Genomic DNA, 21,864 nt, shown 5'->3' on the forward strand with positions numbered 1-21,864 from the left:
ACACACACACACACACACACACACACACACACACACACACACACCATCATTCTGGACCTGGCCAAAGACTCTTCTTAGAGGCCATCAAGGGAGGAGGCCTAAGGTTCGGAGGACTGATTTGACTTTCCCTTACAGTGGCTATCTATAGTGGCTAACCAGAATCCAAGTACATCCTTCTATGTTTAGCAGGGAGCTCCTGTGGTCAGTGACACCCACACAAGCCCAGACCAATAGTAATGCAGCCGGGAGGGGGGGTGGTAGACAAAGATGGAGAGACACCTCCCAAAACAGGCATGTTTCTGTAGCTGGTGCATATATGGAGACAGTCAAGTGTAAATCATTTGTGGAGGAAAATGAGGACCTGGGAGTAGCTTCAAAACAGAGGCGGTTATTGAAATCACCTGAAGTGTCCTGTGTGCCGCAGAATCAAATACGGACTTGACAGTCGGAGTTGCTCACAGAACCTGGCATTACAGAGATTTAGTCGGCATTTCTGTGGCTGCACAAAAGGAGACCCCTCAAGAACGGAAGAAGGCTTAGATGATGCTGTTATTTAATCAGGAATATCAAACACCAGCCATCCCACTGCAGGCTTTTTAAAGCAGAGAAGCTAGGAAATAAGGGGTGGCTTACAAAGAGTCGGGACGATGAATGACAAACAGAAGAAGGATAATTATTGATCTTCTAAAAGAAATGGGTGCAGAGTATACTTAGGAAACACTCTGAAGCTTCCATGTGAGTTAAAATGTATTAAAGGAAACACACGGCCTTTTGTGTGTCAGTCAGATATGAGAGAAAGGGCACCAAAGAAAGCTCCAGAAATCAGCGCTTTTAAAAGGACAAGCAAGGAGGCCCAAGCTACAGCGAGTCAAATCAAGGGTCTTCCCTTCCTGTGACCTCCCCGTCCCCAGGGTCACTGTGCTGGCGCTGGAGTCCCATCCCAGCCCCTTCCCATGCCGCTCACGGCCAGGCTTTGAGGCTAACAGGATTGTCAGGTTTCGGCAGCAGGTTGCAGATGCACTCAGAATGTACCCCATGATAGACCCAAGGCTAGAGAACTCCACATCATGTGGTGCTGAGCCAGGATGAAGTATCAGGTGAATGACCTCGTCTAAAATGGAATCATCTCAAATTTAGTACACTTTATAATTCTTCCTTTCCCAGTATTGTGGAATAGAAATGGCTGAGTGATTCAATGAATAGTTTACCAAAAATTATTCTTTTCAAAGCTTGGGATGAGAGTGTTCCTGGACATGAGTGTGTTTTCCTGCATTCAAGATGGTGGAGTCCCTTAGAGAAACAGGAGAAGGCTTGCTGTACACACTCAGGGCAGCAGTTAGTGATACGTAGGCCAGGGCCTGGGGCTCCCCTAAACCTCACTTTCATAGCACATTTTCATCACAGTTACTTGCTTGCAATGAAGACATTGTGTAGACATTCAACAGCAGATTGGCATTGTCCAAGTTTAGGGAATGTTTATATTTTAGTTCTTGTTAAGTAGGATTTGTATGTTTTCATGAGACAGAACAATGAGAAGCTTGTACTTAGTCATCCAACATTTTAAAATTTAATATCGCTGGCTGTTTCTAAAGAAAAATAGCCAGCCCCCCAAAAATATTCCTCAAAATAAAATAAGGCAGCCCTTTAATACATGCAAGGAAACAGGATCTTTTTCCTCGGTCAGTAAGGATTATCATCAGCAAAAATACTCCACTGATACTAACTTTTTTTTAAACTGGTGCATTGTGGTATAGAAAAGACTTTAAAATTTAAAAACTAGTACACAAAGTAAACTTTTCATAAAATAATGTGCAGGAAAAAGAGTTGTGGGTTAACATAAGAAAGGTAAATGTATTCCACAGAAACAGAAGGCAGTGGGATGAAAGGAATTCAGAATTCCTACCACAAGGAGAACTCTCACACTTGGGAGGGGTGCACAGGGCTCCCTTTGATCCCTGTTGCTCCTTAGCTTAGCAATGTTTGTCCACCCACACAAGGAACATGGGCTCCCACGAACCACAGAGTTTACAAGCGGCAAAGAGAGGGATTTTTGTTTTGTTTTTGATTTTGTCTTTTTTTTGACAAGGTCTCTCTATGTAGCATTGGCTGGCCTGGAAGTCAGAGACCTGCCTGCCTCAGCATCCCAAGTTCTGGGACTAAAAGCAGTGTACCAGCACAACAATGCACCACCACAGTGCACCACCACAGTGCACCACCACAGTGCACCAGCACCACAGTGCACCAGCACAATGCACCACCACAGTGCACCAGCACAGTGTGCCACCACAATGCACCACCACAATGTACAACCACAATGCACCAGCGCCACAATGCACCACCACAGTGCACCACCACAGTGCACCAGCACAGTGCAGCACCACAGTGCACCAGCACAATGCCCCAGCACAGTGCGCCACCACAATGCACCAGCACCACAATGCACCACCACAGTGCGCCACCACAATGCACCAGCACAATGCCCCAGCACAGTGCGCCACCACCATGCACCAGCACAGTGCGCCAGCACAGTGCACCACCACAGTGCACCAGTACCATGCACCAGCACAATGCCCCAGCACAATGCACCAGCACAGTGCACCAGCACCATGCACCAGCACAATGCCCCAGCACAATGCCCCAGCACAGTGCGCCACCACCATGCACCAGCACACCTAGCAGATTTTCGGGTTTTTTCTTTTCTTTTCTTTCTTTCTATTTTTTTAATAGAATTTTATTGTATATATCTTTAAGGTTTAAAGTATTTCTGATGGTAGCAAAATTGTTCTGATGGGCTGATCTCATAATATAATGATCTCTTATTTACATCATCATGTAACATTTGTATGTATATACATATATACATATACTGTCTACATGTGTGTATGTATATATACTGTCTTACAAGTGTATGTGGGTATATATACACATATATATATACTGTCCACGCATATATGTATATATACTGTTTACGTGTGTGTATATATACTGTCTACATGTGTGTATATATATATTGTCTACGTGTGTGTATGTATATATATATGCTGTCAGTATGTGTGTATATATATGTGCATGTAAGGCATATATTTGTCTCATATAAAATTTTAATTACATTTCATTCTAAAATGACTCATAATCACGGCCACTTACTGAGAACAAATCAGTCAAGTAACTTCCTTTGTGTTTTCATAACATTAAAACAAAGTGACAATCAGGAAGTGTCATAGATGAGATGGGTCTGGGGGCAGGTCAGGACCTTGCTGAGGTCAGACTAGAAAAGGCCTTTTACATGGCAGGAGAAACACTGAGCCCATAAAGGCGGGCTGAACTCACACTGCCTAAGAATGTGCAGTGCTCCCAATACAAGAAGACAGACAGCAAATAAGAGGTGTGTTTGTGATGCGTCCTGCCAATTATTGTTTGCCCACACTCTGCTGTATCGGTGCACAGGAGCACTGGGAATAATTTTATCACTAGTTTCTATCTAAATCCTGTGTGAAGTTTCCCATGCTGCGATTCAGCATCACCTGAACACTTTGTTCTCTCACAGCCTTAGGGCAGAGCTAATATGGTTCAGGGGCGGGGTGGGACCCAAGTGATTTCAGACACAACCTGCTCCGTGTGAGTAAGTCTAACATTGGTGGGAGTTCCCAGAGGAGAAAATGAGAATAATCTCCCTTCAGTCCATGGCTCCATGGACCATTTGGGAAACCGAGTGCTCTTGTATTACTGGAGACTAAGTCCTCCAGCTTTACACTTTCTGCTCCTCCAAATCCCTCGTTGTTATCATATCCCATTTGCTTGAAGAACGTTAACTCGGCCGTCTCTTAGACACATGTATCTTTGCATGAAAACGGAAAGAAAACCAAATTCGCTTTCTTCATGATTAATGCATTTGTCAAATTCTTCCCGAGAAAAGAAAATTAATTTATTGTGTTTTTTCCCTGTGAATGCAAATTAAAGCTGTGAAAACTGTTATAGGAAAACTCAGCAGTCTTTTTCTCTTCAGAAATTAAAGCTAACTGATTCAATGTTAATGAAAAAGCTACATTCAAACACAAATTTTAATAACTTGGGTAGAAAGAAAATCTTAGACTTCCTAAGACTACCCTTACATAAGATTCATGTAACTTGATCAGAAAGTCATTAAAATGTAATTTTCTATGGTTAGACACTGTATTAATTATTTTGTATGAAAATCTGAAAAGTTGTTAACAAATGTTTGATTTGGTGCACTCTGGGTAGGAGAGTTCACCATTGATCCCCAACCCAGTGTCCTAGGCTCCATTTTGGATGCTGTCTCTTCCTTCCCACTTTGTAGATAGTCTGTTAAAAACAGAAGTGAGACAAATTGTTCTAAACTAGAAAACAATTTTGCCACATTCATATTGGCAATGCCAAATGTGAATATGCACTTGAAGAATGTTTGGAAACTTGGTTCATAGGGTCCAGTCTGTGTGTGTGTGTGTGTGTGTGTGTGTGTGTGTGTGTGTGTGTGGTGTCTGTAGTAGGAGAATGATACTTTAGGATTACTTTATGAAGTTGACCTGTGACTTGTTTCTTCCGTATTTTGACATGGTTTTCAGTCTCGACAGTGAGATGGTAAGACAAGGCCTATCCATGCATTGATGTTCCTGCACACTGAACAAACCCATCTTTGAGTACTTGTACTGAAGAAGTTGAGAGACTCCAAAGCAGTCTCTCCTCTCTGCTATCCCACCACAGCTATGTGTATCTCGGTTTCCACTCATTTGCACAAGGGAAACCAGTAGTGTTGATGTTGACGAAACGCAAACTGTAGGAATGATTTACGATCATACTGAAAATGGAAAGTGAAAGAGGGGGATGAGTTTGGCTTACCTTATTTCTTCACAGAAATTTAGAAAGTTACGCATAACCTTAAGTAATCACTTTATTCTTACATTTGCAATATTTGCTAATTAATTCCAGAGCATGGGTTTACCATGTGCTTCTTTCTGGGAGGTCACTGAGAAAGAGAGTCAAGACCTTTGACACATCTTGTCTTATTCTAGTGACAAGCCAAAGGCTAGCAAATTGATAAAACAGTAAAATTAAAACCGAATCATAGCCAATATCTTTTTGGCTCATGTACCTCTGAGCCGGTCAAGGAGTCCATCCCTGCCCCATCCTGCTTCCTCCGGTTCTGGCCTTTGTCAGATGTTACTCTAAGAGAAGCGAGCTTGTGGAGGAGATGGAGGTTTGGGGGATTAATATGTGCCATATTTTTGCACCCACTTTTTAGTTTCAATCTTGGCTGTATCAACTCTCTCAAAATGTCAGCAATGATTAGGCTACATTATGGGATAATTAATATGAACTTTTATCTCAAAGCTAATTTTGAGTAATACTGGAACAAAACATATGTCAATATGTTAAAGATGGGAAGTTGAACAGATTGCTTTTATGTTTTAAAAAAAAATGCATTTTTTTCACTTTTCAGTTCACCTCCCTTTTCAAATGCCAATCCCATATGATAAATGTTTGAGAAAGGTTAAGTAGCCTGTATAAGAAACAGCATTTGGCATTAGGTGGCATAGGTCCGAAAAGCCTTCTGTGGAACTTCGCAAGATTCTTTTGTGATAAGACATTGATGGCTCTAGGGAGTGCAGGAGGCCTTCCCTCTAGGTCTGTGCACTGAGGGTGTGGCTGAGGGAGGGTCTGAATGCTCTCTGGAACTGTCAGAGTCTTTCAGTCTTATGGCCCATTGCTCATAATCAGTCATTTTTCTCAATCCAGTACTTAATTGGAGGAATAAAAACACGTGGTTTGCCCTTTCCCCCTCGTAGAAAGCAAACAGAAGTAAGACATGATTATCTAGAGTGCGTGCTCTCAGGACCCTGCTTCCGTTTTGATTATGATAGTGTTAAGTGGCCAAACGGAAAAGCGATCATCGATGTAAGTGAATCACTTGCTAGCTGTTAAGAATCTCCCTTTCACATTGCTTTGCGGGGAAATTATAAATAAAAATATTCCTACTCTTCCATTAAGCTTTGCTTTCTTAGATGCAGTGCCTCTAGAATATAATATTAAATTCTGTTTCTTTGTTAAAATCATTTTGCCCTCTAAGTATGGGAACGCATCCACCCCTGTGCCAGCGTCAGAGGCAGCTGGGTGGCGAACTGGCCCCTTGCCCAGACCTGGGAGCAAGCCTAATTTGCAAACCCTTTACAGAGCACAACTGAGCCCACGGCTCTCATCGACCGCTGATCATGAGCACTTTCCTTTACTGACCTGAAAGTGTTCTTCTAATCTGGTGCCAGCTGAGGCAATTACCAAAGTAGGAAGATGGCATCCAAGGTGAATCTGCCTCATAAAGAGGGCAGGCCCAGCCGACTCTCCCACGGGTGACATTTACGTTCCCTCCTCGGGAAGGGCACAGGCACCAAGATGGCAGCCCCTTCCCAACACTTAACTCATTCATTGATTCCATGTGAGGAGCCTGTGGTGGGCAGAGTGCCTCTCCTGGAGGGGCATTAGCAAGTAGCAGCACGTCCCCAGCAGGGACCCTGAACCCCAGGCCCGAGAACTCACTTCATGCCCGGTGATACCTAAGCATGAACACTGGGCAGCGTTTATCCCTCTGGATATCAGAAAGTTCCGGATCAAAGCCAGGTCCTCTGTGATTTACAACTTGAAAGTCCGCCATCAATGCTGACTCTGTGACACCTCTCAATTCACAGTTGCCCAAAGGCCACCTTTATTGTCCTCAAGACAAAGCACAAGAAAATGATGCTTTTTTTTTTCCATCAGAAGGGTCAGGGTTTATGGGAGACACACAACTGGACACTCAAAACCGCTTCAGGGAGTAAAAGTTTAATTTTCCCAGGCTCCGAGAGGCGGAAGGTCAGCCATCCTGTGGAGTTACCAGGAGAGCTCAGACTAGGTCCTGAGAGCTTTTCAGGCATCCGAGCCAGACTTACCAATCGACTTTGAGAAAGGATGGCCCGGCTCTGCTTCTCTCCAGCAAAGGTTTGCCAAGGACCAGTTACCTATAGGCACCTTTGGCTTTTAATTTATTCATAATAACTTTTGGTAAGATCTAAGCTCTCAGATTTATAGGATAGGAAAATCATGATTCCCTGTAATGAGCTCCTTCCCATTTTCACCAAATGGCTGGAGTGAGGATTTTGCCCTGAGTGTAGTTAGAGGCCACAAGTTTGCTTAACTAACACAGTTTATTAAAAACAGTGTTTTGACTATATAGATAGCTGTGTGTGGTTTCACCTGTTTTAATGTGGGAGTCTTTTAAAAGACTGGTGAGGTACCCCACAAATGCTGTCCAGCTACAGTGACTGTCTTAGTTAGGGTTTCCACTGCTGTGAAGAGATACCATGGCCAAGCCAACTCTTATAAATGACAACATTTAATTGGGGCTGACTTCACTGAAGAAGGTCCTGAGACTTCTGCATCTTATTCTGAAGTCAAACGGAAGAAGACCGGCTCCCACATGTACAGGGGGAGGGTCTCCAATCCCACAGCCACAGTGATACAGTTACTCTAACAAGGCCACACCTACTCCACAGGACCACACCTCCTAATAGTGCTACTCCCTGGGCTAAGCATAGTCAAACCACCACAGTGCGCTCACTCCCCACACTGCCTGGACTTTCAGCCTCAAGCTGAAATCACAGAAGCGTCTGAGCTGAACCAGTTCTACAGAAAGCATCCGAATAGGCCCTAACTCTTTGTACAAACCTCTGAGAGAGGGAACAGGAAAGGGAAAGCTTAGGGATCCAGCAGGGAAACAGAGCCTGCGTGGAATTGCCAGGGTTGGTTTAGAAATCAGCAGGGGCTCCAGGGACATTCAGCTAGAGCTGTTGCTAGGGCTTTGACACCAGGCCAGTGTGGCAGCTGTTTCTGGTTTCTGTCCATCTTGTATACACAGCCACAGACACTGAAACCTGTTCAACTGTGATATGGACTGAGAGACTGAGCCAGAAGCTCTATCTGCAGCACTCTCTGCCTGGGTGAAGCCTGCCCGGTCCTTGGGGTCGTCATCGAGAAGCACAGTGGCACTTGCAGATCATCGCCCCCAGGTCACCGCCATTGATGGCCTGAGTCACAACCATGTTGATGCTAAGTCCTTCTTCTTTGCCCACCCCATTCCCACCCTGCCCGCAGGAGCATCCGGAGACTTGTGATCACAGATCACCTCCCTAGCAGCAGCAGCTCTGAGGCACTGTTCTCCATCCCCCTCAGGTGAAGAGTGGAGCAACACAACAAAGTCAACAGAGCCCCCAAAGAGAGACCCAGCCGGTTCCTTGACCGCTGATATCAGGCGCAGACTCAGAACACACGCAGTAGTTCCAGCTGGGTCTTGATGTACAGTTCTGGTTCTTAATTAACAAGACCAAATGTTCACTTCTGAACAAATCCTTGAACCCACCAGTCCCCTAACTTCCTTCCCTGTGTCCCTGTGGCCTACTCTGTCGCCACATGATAGCTCATGTCAGCAGGTGAGGACAATATCTGGAGCCTTTTGCTAGTGACCTCCTGAAGAAAGTGAGCTGGATTCATACCTGTGAAGAGCCAGAAGTAACCTTAGAACCAACTCTAACTCCCTCGCAAAGAAATGCTGCCAGGGAGGCTCTGAGTCGTAAGTCAAGGAAAGAATTGGAAGCCACAAACTCAGTTGGTTAGCGTTGCCATGGGACGTGGGGGTTCCTTACTACAAACAAACACGTCCCATGGGTTATAATGGCCATTTGTGGGCTAGTCCTTAGGGAGCCATGGCCACCCTGTCCCTGCCTCTCGGGTGTTCCAGTCCTCTGCACTGCGACTCTTCATTTACAGACTCCTTCTCTCCCTGCCGTGGCCTCCTCTCCACTGCAGAGCGTCTTGATTTCCCAGTCCTGCCTCTGGCTCATCCCAGGAGCACAGGAAGCTGTACTTGCCAGTGACATTGAAAGATCTTCTCCTGCCCAGTGGGATACAAGGGCCAGACCTATCCCACCCTCTGTCCTCTTCCTGCCTGCAGGTGTCAGTCCTCAGCACAACTGTTTGACCAATACAAAGATGAGGGCTGCTTCTCTCCCCACTGTCCAGTCTTGACATCAACTAGTCTCACTGGCTGAGATTTTGACACTAAATAACAAGAGGTGGTGTTGCTCTCCATACCAAGTCTTCAGGCAGACCCACACGAACAACCCCTTTTATACCTGTATATGCCACCAGACAAGCCCCCGAGATGTTCCCAGGACCTAGGCCACACAGCCTAGCTGATTCCACTCTATCGTATGTTCTGCACAGTGTTGGGATACATAGGCATCCAGGCCAGAAAGCCAGGAGTCATCCCTGGGTCCGCCCAATTCTCCTCCTCACAGTTATCCCTCCAGCATCCTACCCTGGGCATCCCATCTCATGCTCAGCACTGCTGTTTCCTCTCTGACTTAATAAAAATGGCCACTCCCCTGCTCCTGTGTATGTTCCATGCCTCTCAGTGACTCAAGGCATCCTGAAGCTCTTCCCAGCTGGCAAATTAAAAGCCCCGTGTGCAACAACGGGCACAGTTAGCACACCTAGGAGCTCTTGCATCGTTGCCCCAGCTGAGAACAACCAGCTACTGCACAGTGCATGTCAATCAACTCTACCTGTACTAAGGTCATTCACGTTTGCATACACTGATACACTGATGTGCGTACCGTCCGGTGGGCAGTGCCTGGTTTATTACAAGCTTTTAATCCATGGCAGCAGAGTGTTGTTTTGTGCCTTGTTGTGGCTGTTGTTGCCCTTGACATTAATTCAAGCCTCTGACCACACTGATTTCACACCAGTGTTTGTTTTGTTCTTTTCTTTGGGCTCAAAATCCTGCAGTTGATGCCTATTTTGAAGCTATGTATTTCTTCTTTTGCCAACAAAGTGAACAGAGCTGGAGCCCCATGATTGGGGCAGGGTGTTCGGGTTCCTGCACCCCACCAGCTGTGTGAACTGAACGAGTCACTTCCACACTTGCGATTCTCGGGCCATCTGTTTAAACCGGAATAAAAATAGCTGCGTGACCCACTTCAACAGAATAGTCTTGAGGAGAGTCACAGAGACTGAGTGAGAAAGTAGGCTTATCTAAGAAATGGCGAGTTAATCATTGGCCCCCTGTGAAATAAGTAACAAGAATCTAAGCAATGTGTGCTCTGTGGGATACCATTATCAGTAATCTTGGCTACTCTCATGCTTCATACTGCACAGGCATACTCACTAATGCAGGGGCACACTCACTAATGCACAGGCACACTCACTAATGGAAGGCACACTCATTATGCATGGGCACACTCACCAATGCATGGGCACACTCACCAATGCAGGGGCACACTCACCAATGCAGGGGCACACTCACTAATGCAGGGACAGTGTACACATGTCACCAAGCCCTCACAATCACTGTCACTGCTTTCAAGAGGGTCCAGACATGAGAACTGAATTTGGAATCAGGTCACTGCTCGTGCAGGCTCAGTGAGTGCTGGCTGTGAGTCTCCCAGGATGCCTTTCTGTGTCGACCTCCTCATCTGGCATCCCAACTCAGAATCATACTTAGTTTTGAATGCATGAAAGAACGAATGAATGAATGAATGAATGAATGAATGCTACCAAAAGACAGCATCACAACTATATAATTCCAGTACTTTCTCTGTTCCTTGCTATTTGGCTTGAGACTTTTCATATGAAGGTGATGGTAGTGGTGATGATGATGATGATGATGATGATACTGACATTTATTTTGGAGACAATATCACTTTCTCTTTATCTTAACCCCCTCCAAACTCCCATATACCCCTCCTTACTCTTTCAAATTATTCATGTACTGCTTTGTTTAACTGTTGTTGTGTACACGTATGTATATATACATATACATCACTATACATAACCTGCCCAGTCTGTTTAATGTTACCTGTACATGTTTTCATGGCTGACCATTTGGTATTGGAGAACCAATATGCTCTTCCCAGTGGAGGACTATATCTCCCACTCAGCAGCCTCTAGCTGCCTGTAGCTCTTTGTGGAGGGTTGAGGCGCCATGGTCTTTCCCACATCCACTTTGGTTCTTGTTCAGCTCATGTTTAGGCCATCATGTTGGTAAAGCTGCAGAGGTGTAGCTTCTACCACAGACTCAGGTGCAGTCTCACAGCAAACTCCCTGACCTCCACCTCTTACTACCCTGCTGCTCCCTCCTCCAAAGCATTGCCGGTCTTGGGTGCTGTCTTAGTCAGGGTTTCTATTCCTGCACAAACATCATGACCAAGAAGCAAGTTGGGGAGGAAAGGGTTTATTCAGCTTACACTTCCACATTGCTGTTGATCACCAGAGGAAGTCAGGACTGGAACTCAAGCAGGTCAGGAAGCAGGAGCTGATGCAGAGGCCATGGAGGGATGTTCCTTACTGGCTTGCTTCCCCTGGCTTGCTCAGCCTGCTCTCTTATAGAACCCAAGACTTCCAGCCCAGGGATGGCACCACCCACAAGGGGCCCTCCCCTCTTGATCACTAATTGAGAAAATGCCCCACAGCTGGGTCTCACGGAGGCACTTCCCCAACTGAAGCTCCCTTCTCTGTGATAACTACAGCCTGTGTCAAGTTGACACACAAAACCAGCCAGTACAGATGCTGAAGTGTTTCATAGATGTATCCATTGGGACCAGGCTTCATAGCTCTGCATTTTGATTGGCTGTGATTTTCTGTAGTGGCTTCTGTATGTTGTAAAGAGAAGTTTCACTGATGAGGGGTGGAGACTACAGGCCTATGGGTACAGCTTACAAAACATCCTTGCACACATAGTTTCATTTGGTTGAGAAATATTAAAATACAATTTCTCTACGCTATGCAAAGTCAAATGAGTCTGTTGTTACAATGTTGCCATTTTTCAGTTCCTCAGCTAGTGATAAACACTTCAAAATTTAGAATGACTAGTCTTAAAATGAAGGATTATTATGTATTAAGATTGTTAGTTTGTTTGGGATCTTAGTCTAATTTGTTTCCAGACAGTCTTATTCTGTAGGTAGACTGACATAAACCCCACAGTCTTCCTGCCTCAGTTCACAAAGGACAGAAAAAGGGAGTCTCAACTGAGTTCCAGATTTACTTCTGAGCTTAGAAAGCTGGTGTGGTAAAGGCTGCATTCTGTACATGTCATGACTCTAAAAATAAAAATTATATAAAAGAACCAAGTAAAATTTCCTACAGCATAATTAAATTTAGAATTGATGAGATATGGAGGAAGCCCCACTTGCTAAGTATCATGGGAATTCACTTTAAATCATGATTAGCGAGAACACATTCCAGCCAATGAGGGATCAGATCATAGGAAGTCCAGGGCATGCCCAGCAGTGTTACAGAATACTGGTAAGGTGTCCACAGGATTTGCAGTATTATGTTTTCTATAATTAAACACAGTGTCTAGAAATGAAATTACAGAATATTAACATGTGTTAAAGGCCAAACAAAATTTTATAAACAGAATACAAAGATCACTTAAACACTTGCATCTGTGGTGGTCAGTCATTTTTTAGTAGGTGAAAGGAAACAGTCCTTTAAGCTCTCAGACAAGTATTACTGATTCATTTGTCATTCCAGTGTCTGGAGCACTTGAAGTATTTCAGTTTTTACTCAACAATGTAACCTTTGGAGTTTTGCCTAATAATGACTTCACTTGTACTAGCCTTCCAAAAGATAAATTAAAATGGAAATGCATACTTTCTGATTATGCATCCAGACATGGCCGAATATCAGCCAGCCGGGCCGTGCTGAATGTTCAATGGAGTCTGCACAAGGGCAAGAGTGTGTGTGACATCAGAGTTTCCGAAAGTCACTTTCTTAATCATGGGAAGGATCGCCCAGGCTCTGAGCACAAGTATGTCGCTATATAGAATCAGAAGGAAAACATTTAACCATCCCAGCATGGTATTTCCATTTAAATCTGATTACAGTGAAATAAAACTGTAGCCATTAAAGGTTTAGAAGAACTACAAATACAAGCAGTAAAAGAAGACAGATAGTAAATGAGGTAGTAAAACATTTCAGCGGGGCACACAGTTTGTAGCACTCATTCCGTCTTCCTGAAGCAGACTGCACAATTCACTACAGACCCTGCACCATTCTCTGAACTCCACTTAAACCTGCAATTAACCTTTCACGCCTAATGAAGCTGTTTTCCTGGAAAATTAAAATATATGGTGGCGCTCGCTTTTACACAGACCTGGGAGGAAAGCAGTTCAAAATGAACAGCTCTTTCAAGGCTTCCGTACAAATGTGAAACGCAAGCACGGCATCTGCGTGTGAAGCTGGGACACTCCTTCTGTGGCAGTTCCATTTGACGTGCAACACTTTATTACTGTACTTACTAATTGTTTTCATCATTGTAAGGAGACATGCATCAGTAGCTTTATGATTAGATTGCTACTGCCAGAGCCTCCTCTTACCCCTCAGTTCCACTGGGGAAAACCAGGGTTTGACAAACAATAACTAAACTCCTGATGTGTCCCTCGTGCTTAGAGAAGATGCATTTGCCAGCTGAGAGTTGATTATCAGCTATTTATGCTCTGTTCCCTTCTGGGCATGTCTGCATGAGCTTACAGAAAGGTGAAATTCTCAAATTTTAGGAAGCAAGTATAGTAAGGGTTACAGCTAAGTGTAACCTTAGCACATGTTTCTACCCACTTATCAAATAGCCATGGTAACTTTTGGCAACCAACACCGTGACTGCCGAACCAAGCCCATTTACTGAGGGAAATTCTGATGAAGGCTTCCACTTCCTTCAAAGCTTATCCTGGCCTGGGTGACCAAGAGCAATGCTAAAAATGCCAGATGGTCACGGGAGGCGGGAAAACAGAAGAAAAGCATTCTTACATACGTGGATTCAACATGGAATATAAATTATCTGTCACAGTGTCAGGTGTTTAAGAATTAAAAGTACAAAGAGCTAAGGCTTACAGTAAATATTTAAACCCTAGCATTTTTATTGAATCTATGGGTATATATTGATGTACATTCTGCTAGCCCGCAGTGTTGGCATGTCACCATGACATGGTAAATGAAATTCCTTTAGACCGCCAGTCTAAAATAATGAATCGTTCCCACAGTTAATTGTATTGCCTTGATAACAAGGAACTATCGGAGGCCTAGGGAACACGATATGTGAATTTCATCGGATGATTTGTGTGACGTTTTGAAAAATGATCCTCTGGGGTGGGGGACCTGATTTTAATGGAACTCTAGTGGTGATCAGCATGCACCACTACACAGGATCTGATGGCACACTTCCTCCCCTGGTCATTTCAGGAAAGGCTCTGACAGGAGAAGCTCCTGGCTCTCCACACTGGGCTGTAGTGGGCACAGCAGGGGTACCTCTCAGAAGCTGTGTCTGGGTTATTTTGTTGGTGTCAGCCTTCTTTGCTCATCTCCCTCTCTTCACGGCCATTGTGGACCTACAACCTGCAGCTAGTGAAAGCTATTTATTTCAAGAACTCGCTGTTGGAAGGGTATTAGCCACCTTTGGTCAAATCCTTGCCATCAGGCTGTGGAGGGGGAGGCTTTCAGAGGACAAGTGTATGCTGCTGTCTGGATTGCGGTGTTAGGTTATGGGAGCTGTAAATAGGTTAGCTACAAGTGTGCGGTCCTGTGCAGCTGGTTAGGGTGAACCTTTCCTTCTTCCAGTTGTCTTGTGTCGGAGCTGCCCCGCTCTTCCTTAAGCCCTAAGGGACTGGAAGGACAGCCATGACTGACTTTGTGAGTAGTCTGACGCATTGCTCGATGGCATCCTGGGCTGCTCCTTGAAGCCTATAGGCTGCTTTCAGAACTGGTAGCTGATGATGGCCTGGACTGCTTTCATTTAGCATCTGGTTGTTGTCTACATGTTCAGCCTGTGCCCTAGCATGGATTAGGGGACAAGGCAGAGATAACATCCCTCCCTTAAAAGCTACTAAATTGGCTTTTCTCTTTGTCATTTAATAAAAGCAGATTCCTTTAAATACAAAGAATGCCAAGACCTAACACTAGAGATTAGGCCCCCCCAGAGGCTACATGTGTTCCCTACAAAATTTGGGAAGATGGTCCCGTTTGCATCTTTCTCACATTTGCAGGCAGGTAGAATGAAGAACTTGGCATCATCTGGGTTGTTCTGGTGAGATAAAGTCTACTATACATCAGAGAGGAAGAAATGCACAATTAGGAATAAAACCCTTACGTTTGACATTCTAGATGCACAAACATAAACAATTATTATGATCTTTGCACTGTTCATAATTATGAAATTATGAGCTCCTGATGGGCCACAAATCATGAAATCTGGTAAGGGATCTATGCTTAACTCTGAATGAAAGTGTCATTTAACCTATACAAAGCATAAAAGTGACCCTGGGTATCCTCTATAACTACAAAGGGTAGGCACTTAAATACTCTATCCAAGGACTCCCCAGGTTCCCAGCATGCTTGGTGTTGTTCATATGGAGCCTAAACGCAGCCCATTGTTCATTTGCATAGGAAGGCACAGAAAGCTACCAAGTTAAAAGTTAGCATGATTTTCAGTTTTATTTGTATATTAACTAAAATGTGGTATACGGTTTTTCAGTTCATTGTGTTCCCAGGATTTAGAATCCTGGATAAACAGGGAATGCTGTGAGAGACACTGCTTTAATTAGGCTTTGGATGTCATATACCCCCACATACAAAGACACATAACTTAGCAGAGAATTTTCTATCCTGGCATCCGAAGTTTTTTAACCTTGCCCCTGGTACCACATCTGTTGTAAGAAACAACATTTGGAGCTTTGTGTAAGAGTTCTGGCATGATTTCATATTTGGATATAGTAATAGTGTAAGTGGTCTCTGCCCAGAGTTAAAGACTCATATATTATTCCTTATATTTGGCTGTCTCTGGATGAGCTGGTGCCAGGGTGATCTAGTGGGAAGTTGTAAATTATGAGACGTATGCCAGGAGACCTAAGGAAACTTGAGATCTGTTCCATCTGAACTTTCAGTGAGCACAACCAAAGGCTATGCTTTTTAAAAATTAAATTAAAGCCCTTTACATTCCAGAGTTAAAGAAATAAAGTATTGACCAAGAGTAAGCCCCACAACACAATTCATGGCACTGCAGAAGTTTACATGTGCTTGTCAATGAACAAGAACACACTGATTTTAAGTGTGAGCCACTATAATTTCTACAAGTTTCAGGGTGATAATTAAGATTCTGAAAGGTGGTTGCTATGAGCTGTAATTTCTTCTTCGTCCATCCATAGCCCCTCTTCCATCAGCACCTACTGCCACCAGATGTCCTTGAGTTTACTTCCCTTCCAAACAGAACATGTCTGGAGCTCACCACATTTCTTCTCTGACTCTGTGCAGAGAAGCCCATTCATCTCTCGACATTGTTCAAGTCAGGTCCTTTGGCCGCATTCCCATGCTCAGTTTTCAGATTTGCATACTCAGGTGGGTCAAGGACTACCAAAATCTACTTTGAGGGGACCCAATGTGCCAAGGACCAGCCTCAGCTTGGAGAGGGGTTCTGAGAGAAAGGGATATCTGAGAGCAGTCAAACAAACGACTCAAAATCAAATTGTGGGTCCATGCTGACAGCCTGTGCTTTGCTCGAGATGGCTTTCCAGACAGCTCTCTGTAGATAGCTTTCTGCTCGAGACAGTTCTCTATAGAGACAGCTCCCTGCCAGAGGCAGCTCTCCCATGCTAGAAAAAATTCTAAAAGCTCTTTGGTTAGCACATGAGTTTTCTGACCAAAGTCAGAAAAGTTGCTACAAAGAAATCCTTAGATTTTTCCAACCAAGTCAGAAATCCTCTTAGAAAAATTCTAAAAGCAATTCTTGGGTTTTCCGATCAAAATCAGAAAATCAGGAAAAATTCTGAAAGAGCTATGTTAGCTCTCCAAGCAGTTCTCTCTGTTTAGCTGCTAGAAAATATTCTAAAAGAGCTGTGTTAGTTCTCCAAGCAATTCGAGGGATTTCTGGCCAAGGTCAGAAATTGTGTTAGAAAAAAATTCTAAAAGAGTTGTGTTCATTCTCCACGGATTTTCCAATCCAGAAATCTCCAGACAGCTCAGCTCTTGGAAAAAAAAATCTATAAAAGAGCTGTCATCACTGATATCTCACCTCTTGAAGAAAAAAAGCCCAGTCTTTTATTTACATAACAATTCAGTCATTTACTCCAAGTTCTGTGCCACAAATCATGACCTTAGCCCCTGATATTTAGACAGCAGGTACTTAAAAAACAAAACAAAAAAAAAAATTGCAAATAAATGTAGATCTCTGCCTGCCTTTGTAATACAATAAACTTAGCCAGGTGGGATCCCATCCTGAGATTACCATTCCAACCAAGCCTAGACCTAAATTCCCTTTGTCCCAGGTTGACCTTGTTGTATCCAGGAATCTGACAAGCTGGCTCATAGTGTAGTTGCCTCTCTTTTTCTAGGTATGTGAAGGCCCTCAAGTAACTCATATTGTATCTTTATATTTTGCATAGTGATAAATTGTATATTTTTGAACTCATGTTTACAGAGTTCTTTCCCACAGTCTTAAGGGCTGTTGTGAAGGTCTCAGTGTCTACCTTTTTGCTGAGGCATTAGCCACACTCTCACCTCCCAGACTCTGCTATCTCTGATCATCATGGAGTAATTGGCAGAGAGGTCATTCCTCAAAGAAGGAAAATAAAGTAAAATATACAAATGAGCCTTATACCTAGAGCAACCATTGGCCTCCTAGGAACCATGTCATTCTGTTCCTTACATGGCCATGGAGGACTTAGCAACCCCCTATGATGAAGGCCTTCAAAGGTTAGATGACCTTCCATAGAACATCCTTTGTCCCATGGTCCTTTATTGACTTTTTTTTTTCTGTTCAGAAAGCCTTGAGTTCTGTTCCTGCCAGATTGTATTTGGAATGTATGTAGAATAAATTGACCCAGGAGAAAAAAATAATTCAATATTATATTGTGTGGTATTATTAAATTCAATGTGGGTGCCCCACTTGTGAAGAATCAGGAGGGAGATCGCTGCAAATTCCATGAGGTTTTTGTTGAACTAGTATACTAGGGTCATCCTGCATTGGGGCTAGGCCAACCCTGAGGAAACAAAGCTCAGTAGTTTTTATACCTTTTCAGAACAGAGTTTTACAGCCTACAAGGTAGGCTGCTTACAATTTACAACGGTGGGCTGGTCACACTTTATCTTCCCCATTGTTCTTTTGTTTCTATTGACCTTTCTCCTCCAGGTGAGGAGTAGATCTACCTGTTGCACATAGGAGGGGTGGGGGGAAGATCCATCCTCCTGGGGATGTTTCCTGGAACGGGACATTTCTTGGGGATGGGTGTTTGCTCTATAAACCCTTCTGAAGTTCTTTGTCTTTAGACTTAATGTACATTCCTTGTTCCTTGGTATTTTTATGAGATGTCCCTGTTTGCTCAATTCTTACATCATAATATCCAAAATAATGCTCTTCCTTGGGAAGCAACCCATGAAGGATGCCCATGAGGATGTAAGGACTGGATCAGCTCACTTCAAAGTCAATTCTCTAAGACGTTGGGGTCCTTCTGTCAGGTCTTCTTCTTGTTGTTGTTGTTGTTTGTTTTTGGTTTTGTTTATGTTTTTTTGGGTTTTCCAGACAGGGTTTCTCTGTGTAGCCCTGGCTGTCCTGGAACTCACTCTATAGACCAGGCTGGCCTCGAACTCAGAAATTGCCTGCCTCTGCCTCCCAAGAGCCGGGATTAAAGATGTATGCTACCACTGCCTGGCTTCTGTCAGGTCTTAAACAAGGCTAAGCAGTCCAGCTCTGAGGCAAAGGATGGGAATTTTAGAATTTCTTTTCTTTACTCAAGAATTATAGGACTCTACAAAAACAAAGCACAGTGCTTTCTTGGGAGGGAGAAAGATAATTTAGTCCTGCACAGGAAATTTTGGGGGCAAGAAAACAATCTATTCAACAATGTGGCAGCTACGTGATATACACTGGTGGAAAGCCACAGACCTTGAGTGGTAATTTTGTATTAATATTCAGTTTTTCCAGAAACATAACTGTGATCTAAACTCCTTTTAAAAGGTTCATCTAATGAGTTTTGTTTATAGAAACAAAAACAAAATAGCAACCTTGGAGCTTCCCGTTCTATCTAGGGCAAACCTGTGTTCAGACACATAAATGAGGCAAGAAGTAGCGTGCACAGCTGGCTGTCATGTTTCCCAGGCTGGTTGCACAGTGTTTTACTCGGTTTCTGTTCTCTTGCATGTTGTTCACTGCTAGGGCGTCATTAAGGACCTAAGCATTTAGTGCTGGTTGGGTCAACATCACCCAAAGCCACCTCCATCCACCCTGGATATGTCTGTGAGTGTCTAATACCTTTCTTCCTTCTTTCCAGGCCTTGCTATTGCCAGTGCCCTGATAGACATCTCACAGCAGAAGCCTTCTGATAATAAAGACAAGACTTCTGGAGTCCGCAATCGGAAGCACCTCTCCACACGTCAAGGAACTTGTGTCTGAGAATGGGAACTAGCTCTGTACTGTGTGTCAGTTTACTTCACAAATGGCTTCCGTTAAAGCTGCTCTGTGGCCTTGGGTCTCACAGAGGATAATATCCTATGATCCAGAGTCAGGTACAGTTCTCTCTAAGTGAGCAATGTCCCAAGCCCAAGAGGCCAGAGACTGCCAGTGAGGTTTTTTTTTTTTTTTAAAGTAACAGTATTGAGGGTCACAAGTGATAAAGTCAGTTTTTATGGCTCTCTTAGGCTGAGAGCTAACATAACTTAGTATGGAAAAAGATGTATATTGTTTCTTAATGCAGATGGAGATATGTAATTCATATAAATCAACTGTTTATATCCCAAGACTTTAAAGAAAGACATTTTATAATGCTTGAATGATGAGAAATGTACAGTTTTCTGCCTCTTAAGCAAACTTAGGTCATTGGCATCAGAATAGGAAAAGAACAAGCCCTGGCAGCTGTGATTGCCGTTTCGTCTCCTTATAAACATGAAAGCAAGGCTGTCGGTCACGTGTTTAAATTCTCCACAAGACCACAGGGTCTCCAGAGTCAATTTAAGAATGTAACAGTTCTAAACTAATGGGAATGAAGCATAGAGAGTGTTGAGGTTTGTCAGAATTCTGAGCATGGGAGACACTCCCAAAGCGACAGGCATGGAAGAGGCTGCCTGGCAATCAGTGTCCCCTTTTCACAGAAGCAGCCTCCAGTTCGAAAAACTGAAGATCCAAACCTGCCATTCAGTAGCAGAGCTTTTGGTCCACGCCATGATGCTTTGGTGCCCTGGGTCACTGTGCCAGGCCAGAGTTGTTCCTAGAGTCTTCACAAGAATGTGTCATTTTCTCCCAGCTTTCATCTGTTTGCCACTTCTTATTTACAAGTGTTACAAAATGTATTTTAAAAGTTAACACTTTCCAAGTTCCCTGCTCCCAACTCCTTCCTGCAGAATGCAAGCAGACAAGAGCTGGGTCCAGCAAGCCTGGGCAAGATCCCCATCTCCAGCACGGTCACACGGTGCTGAGCAGCCTACATTCTAAAGACAAATTCATTGCTGGCCACATCCAAACCATCCCTAATGACACAAAGTCCTGGATAAGAGCAGAGTGGAAAAACAAAAGTGGTAGTTCTCGAATGCCACAGTGAGAGCTGACTTCAACAGCAGCTCACTGATGTTCACGGAGACTGGAGTGGCCCTGGCTGACTTCAAGGTGACTTCTGGAGGTACAAGAACAATGAACAAGAGTCCCGAAACTGCTGCATTCTCTGTAGTTTTGTTTAACATGAAAGTCATTCCACCTAATCAGTGTTAAGTACAGTATACATACTTCTCATGTTCTTTGGAATTCAGAAAGGTAACGACACTTTACAGTTGTGCCTGGTTACTGCATGCCATGGTTGTACAGTCACAGAATATGACCCTATTGCAATATTGAATATTTATTTCAAATGCCATGTATACATAGCTTAATTTGATGAGGATAGAGTGTAATATGTAAGAGAAATGACCACAGACTATGTTGTTGCACCTTTAAAGCGTAGTTAGGTTGCATCTAACCATGACTGTCTTATTTTGATAACTAGCCTTTTGATATAGCTTATATTCCTTATGTTGGCATGATATGTCTACTCTATTTTCCATGCACTCAAAACCAGACGAATTTGTAGAACAGTTTTAGTGATTTCCTCTGCAGCCCGTGGGGTTGGGATTGGGGAGGGGGCGGTTATTGGTGCACCTCAGGACATTTTCTCTCAGAAAACTAATTGAGCTGAATTTGTGAATGTCTCCTAGAAACAATCAAGTAATTTGATCAGCTTCTTTTGGACATTTTACATGTTGATTTTCCCCATGAAATTGGCAGCATTGGTCCCTGTAAAGAAATAGTTACTTGAAAATGAAGTAGTTACACAGTTTGTTTAATTGCCAACAACCAGACCTGTGGAGTGGCTGTCCAGTCTCATCCACTGTGAATCCCCCAGGCTCTTAAAACTTTAAAAATTTGAATTTTAGATAATTATGGAATTAATGCAATGTCATACACTACCATTAACTCTGTGGCCAATTACGCAATATATTCTCAGCTTATAAAGCTTTTTACTGGAAATAAAATTCTTCACCCCCGGGTGAAGTGAACCAAAAACCCCTCCTTCTCTGTGTCTTCTTCCTACCACTGCACATCCTAAACGCAGGTTTGTTTTTGTTTTTTTTTAAGAAGTTAGAAGTTCAAGTGATTGGTTCTCTCGAAAACCTTTGTAATGGAATTCTGAACACTTCAGCATCTAATGCCTTGGGAAGGGGCCCTCAGCATGTAAGACCTCACTTGTCTAGTATGCACACTTTCAGTTGACTGGAATGGAGTTTTAAAATTAACTTGGGAACATTATATGGACA

General features: G+C 43.6%; 1 protein-coding gene and 1 non-coding gene across 2 annotated transcripts in view; one reads left to right on the plus strand and one right to left on the minus strand.

The window, feature by feature from the left end:
- LOC116101474 (attractin-like protein 1) overlaps positions 1–21,613 on the plus strand; it is a 350,037-nt gene extending 328,424 nt beyond the window's left edge. Inside the window, exon 4 of the mRNA XM_031385013.1 lies at positions 19,356–21,613. Coding sequence (XP_031240873.1) covers positions 19,356–19,477 — 122 coding nt within the window. The 3' untranslated portion in view covers positions 19,478–21,613. The remainder of the gene's footprint in view (positions 1–19,355) is intronic.
- On the minus strand, positions 16,817–16,875 carry LOC116104275. Its single transcript, XR_004123784.1, has one exon. It is a non-coding gene; the product is annotated as a U7 small nuclear RNA (small nuclear RNA).
- Positions 21,614–21,864: the final 251 nt, after the last annotated feature.

Source organism: Mastomys coucha, unplaced genomic scaffold (assembly GCF_008632895.1).
Source record: "Mastomys coucha isolate ucsf_1 unplaced genomic scaffold, UCSF_Mcou_1 pScaffold21, whole genome shotgun sequence".
NCBI lineage: Eukaryota > Metazoa > Chordata > Mammalia > Rodentia > Muridae > Mastomys > Mastomys coucha.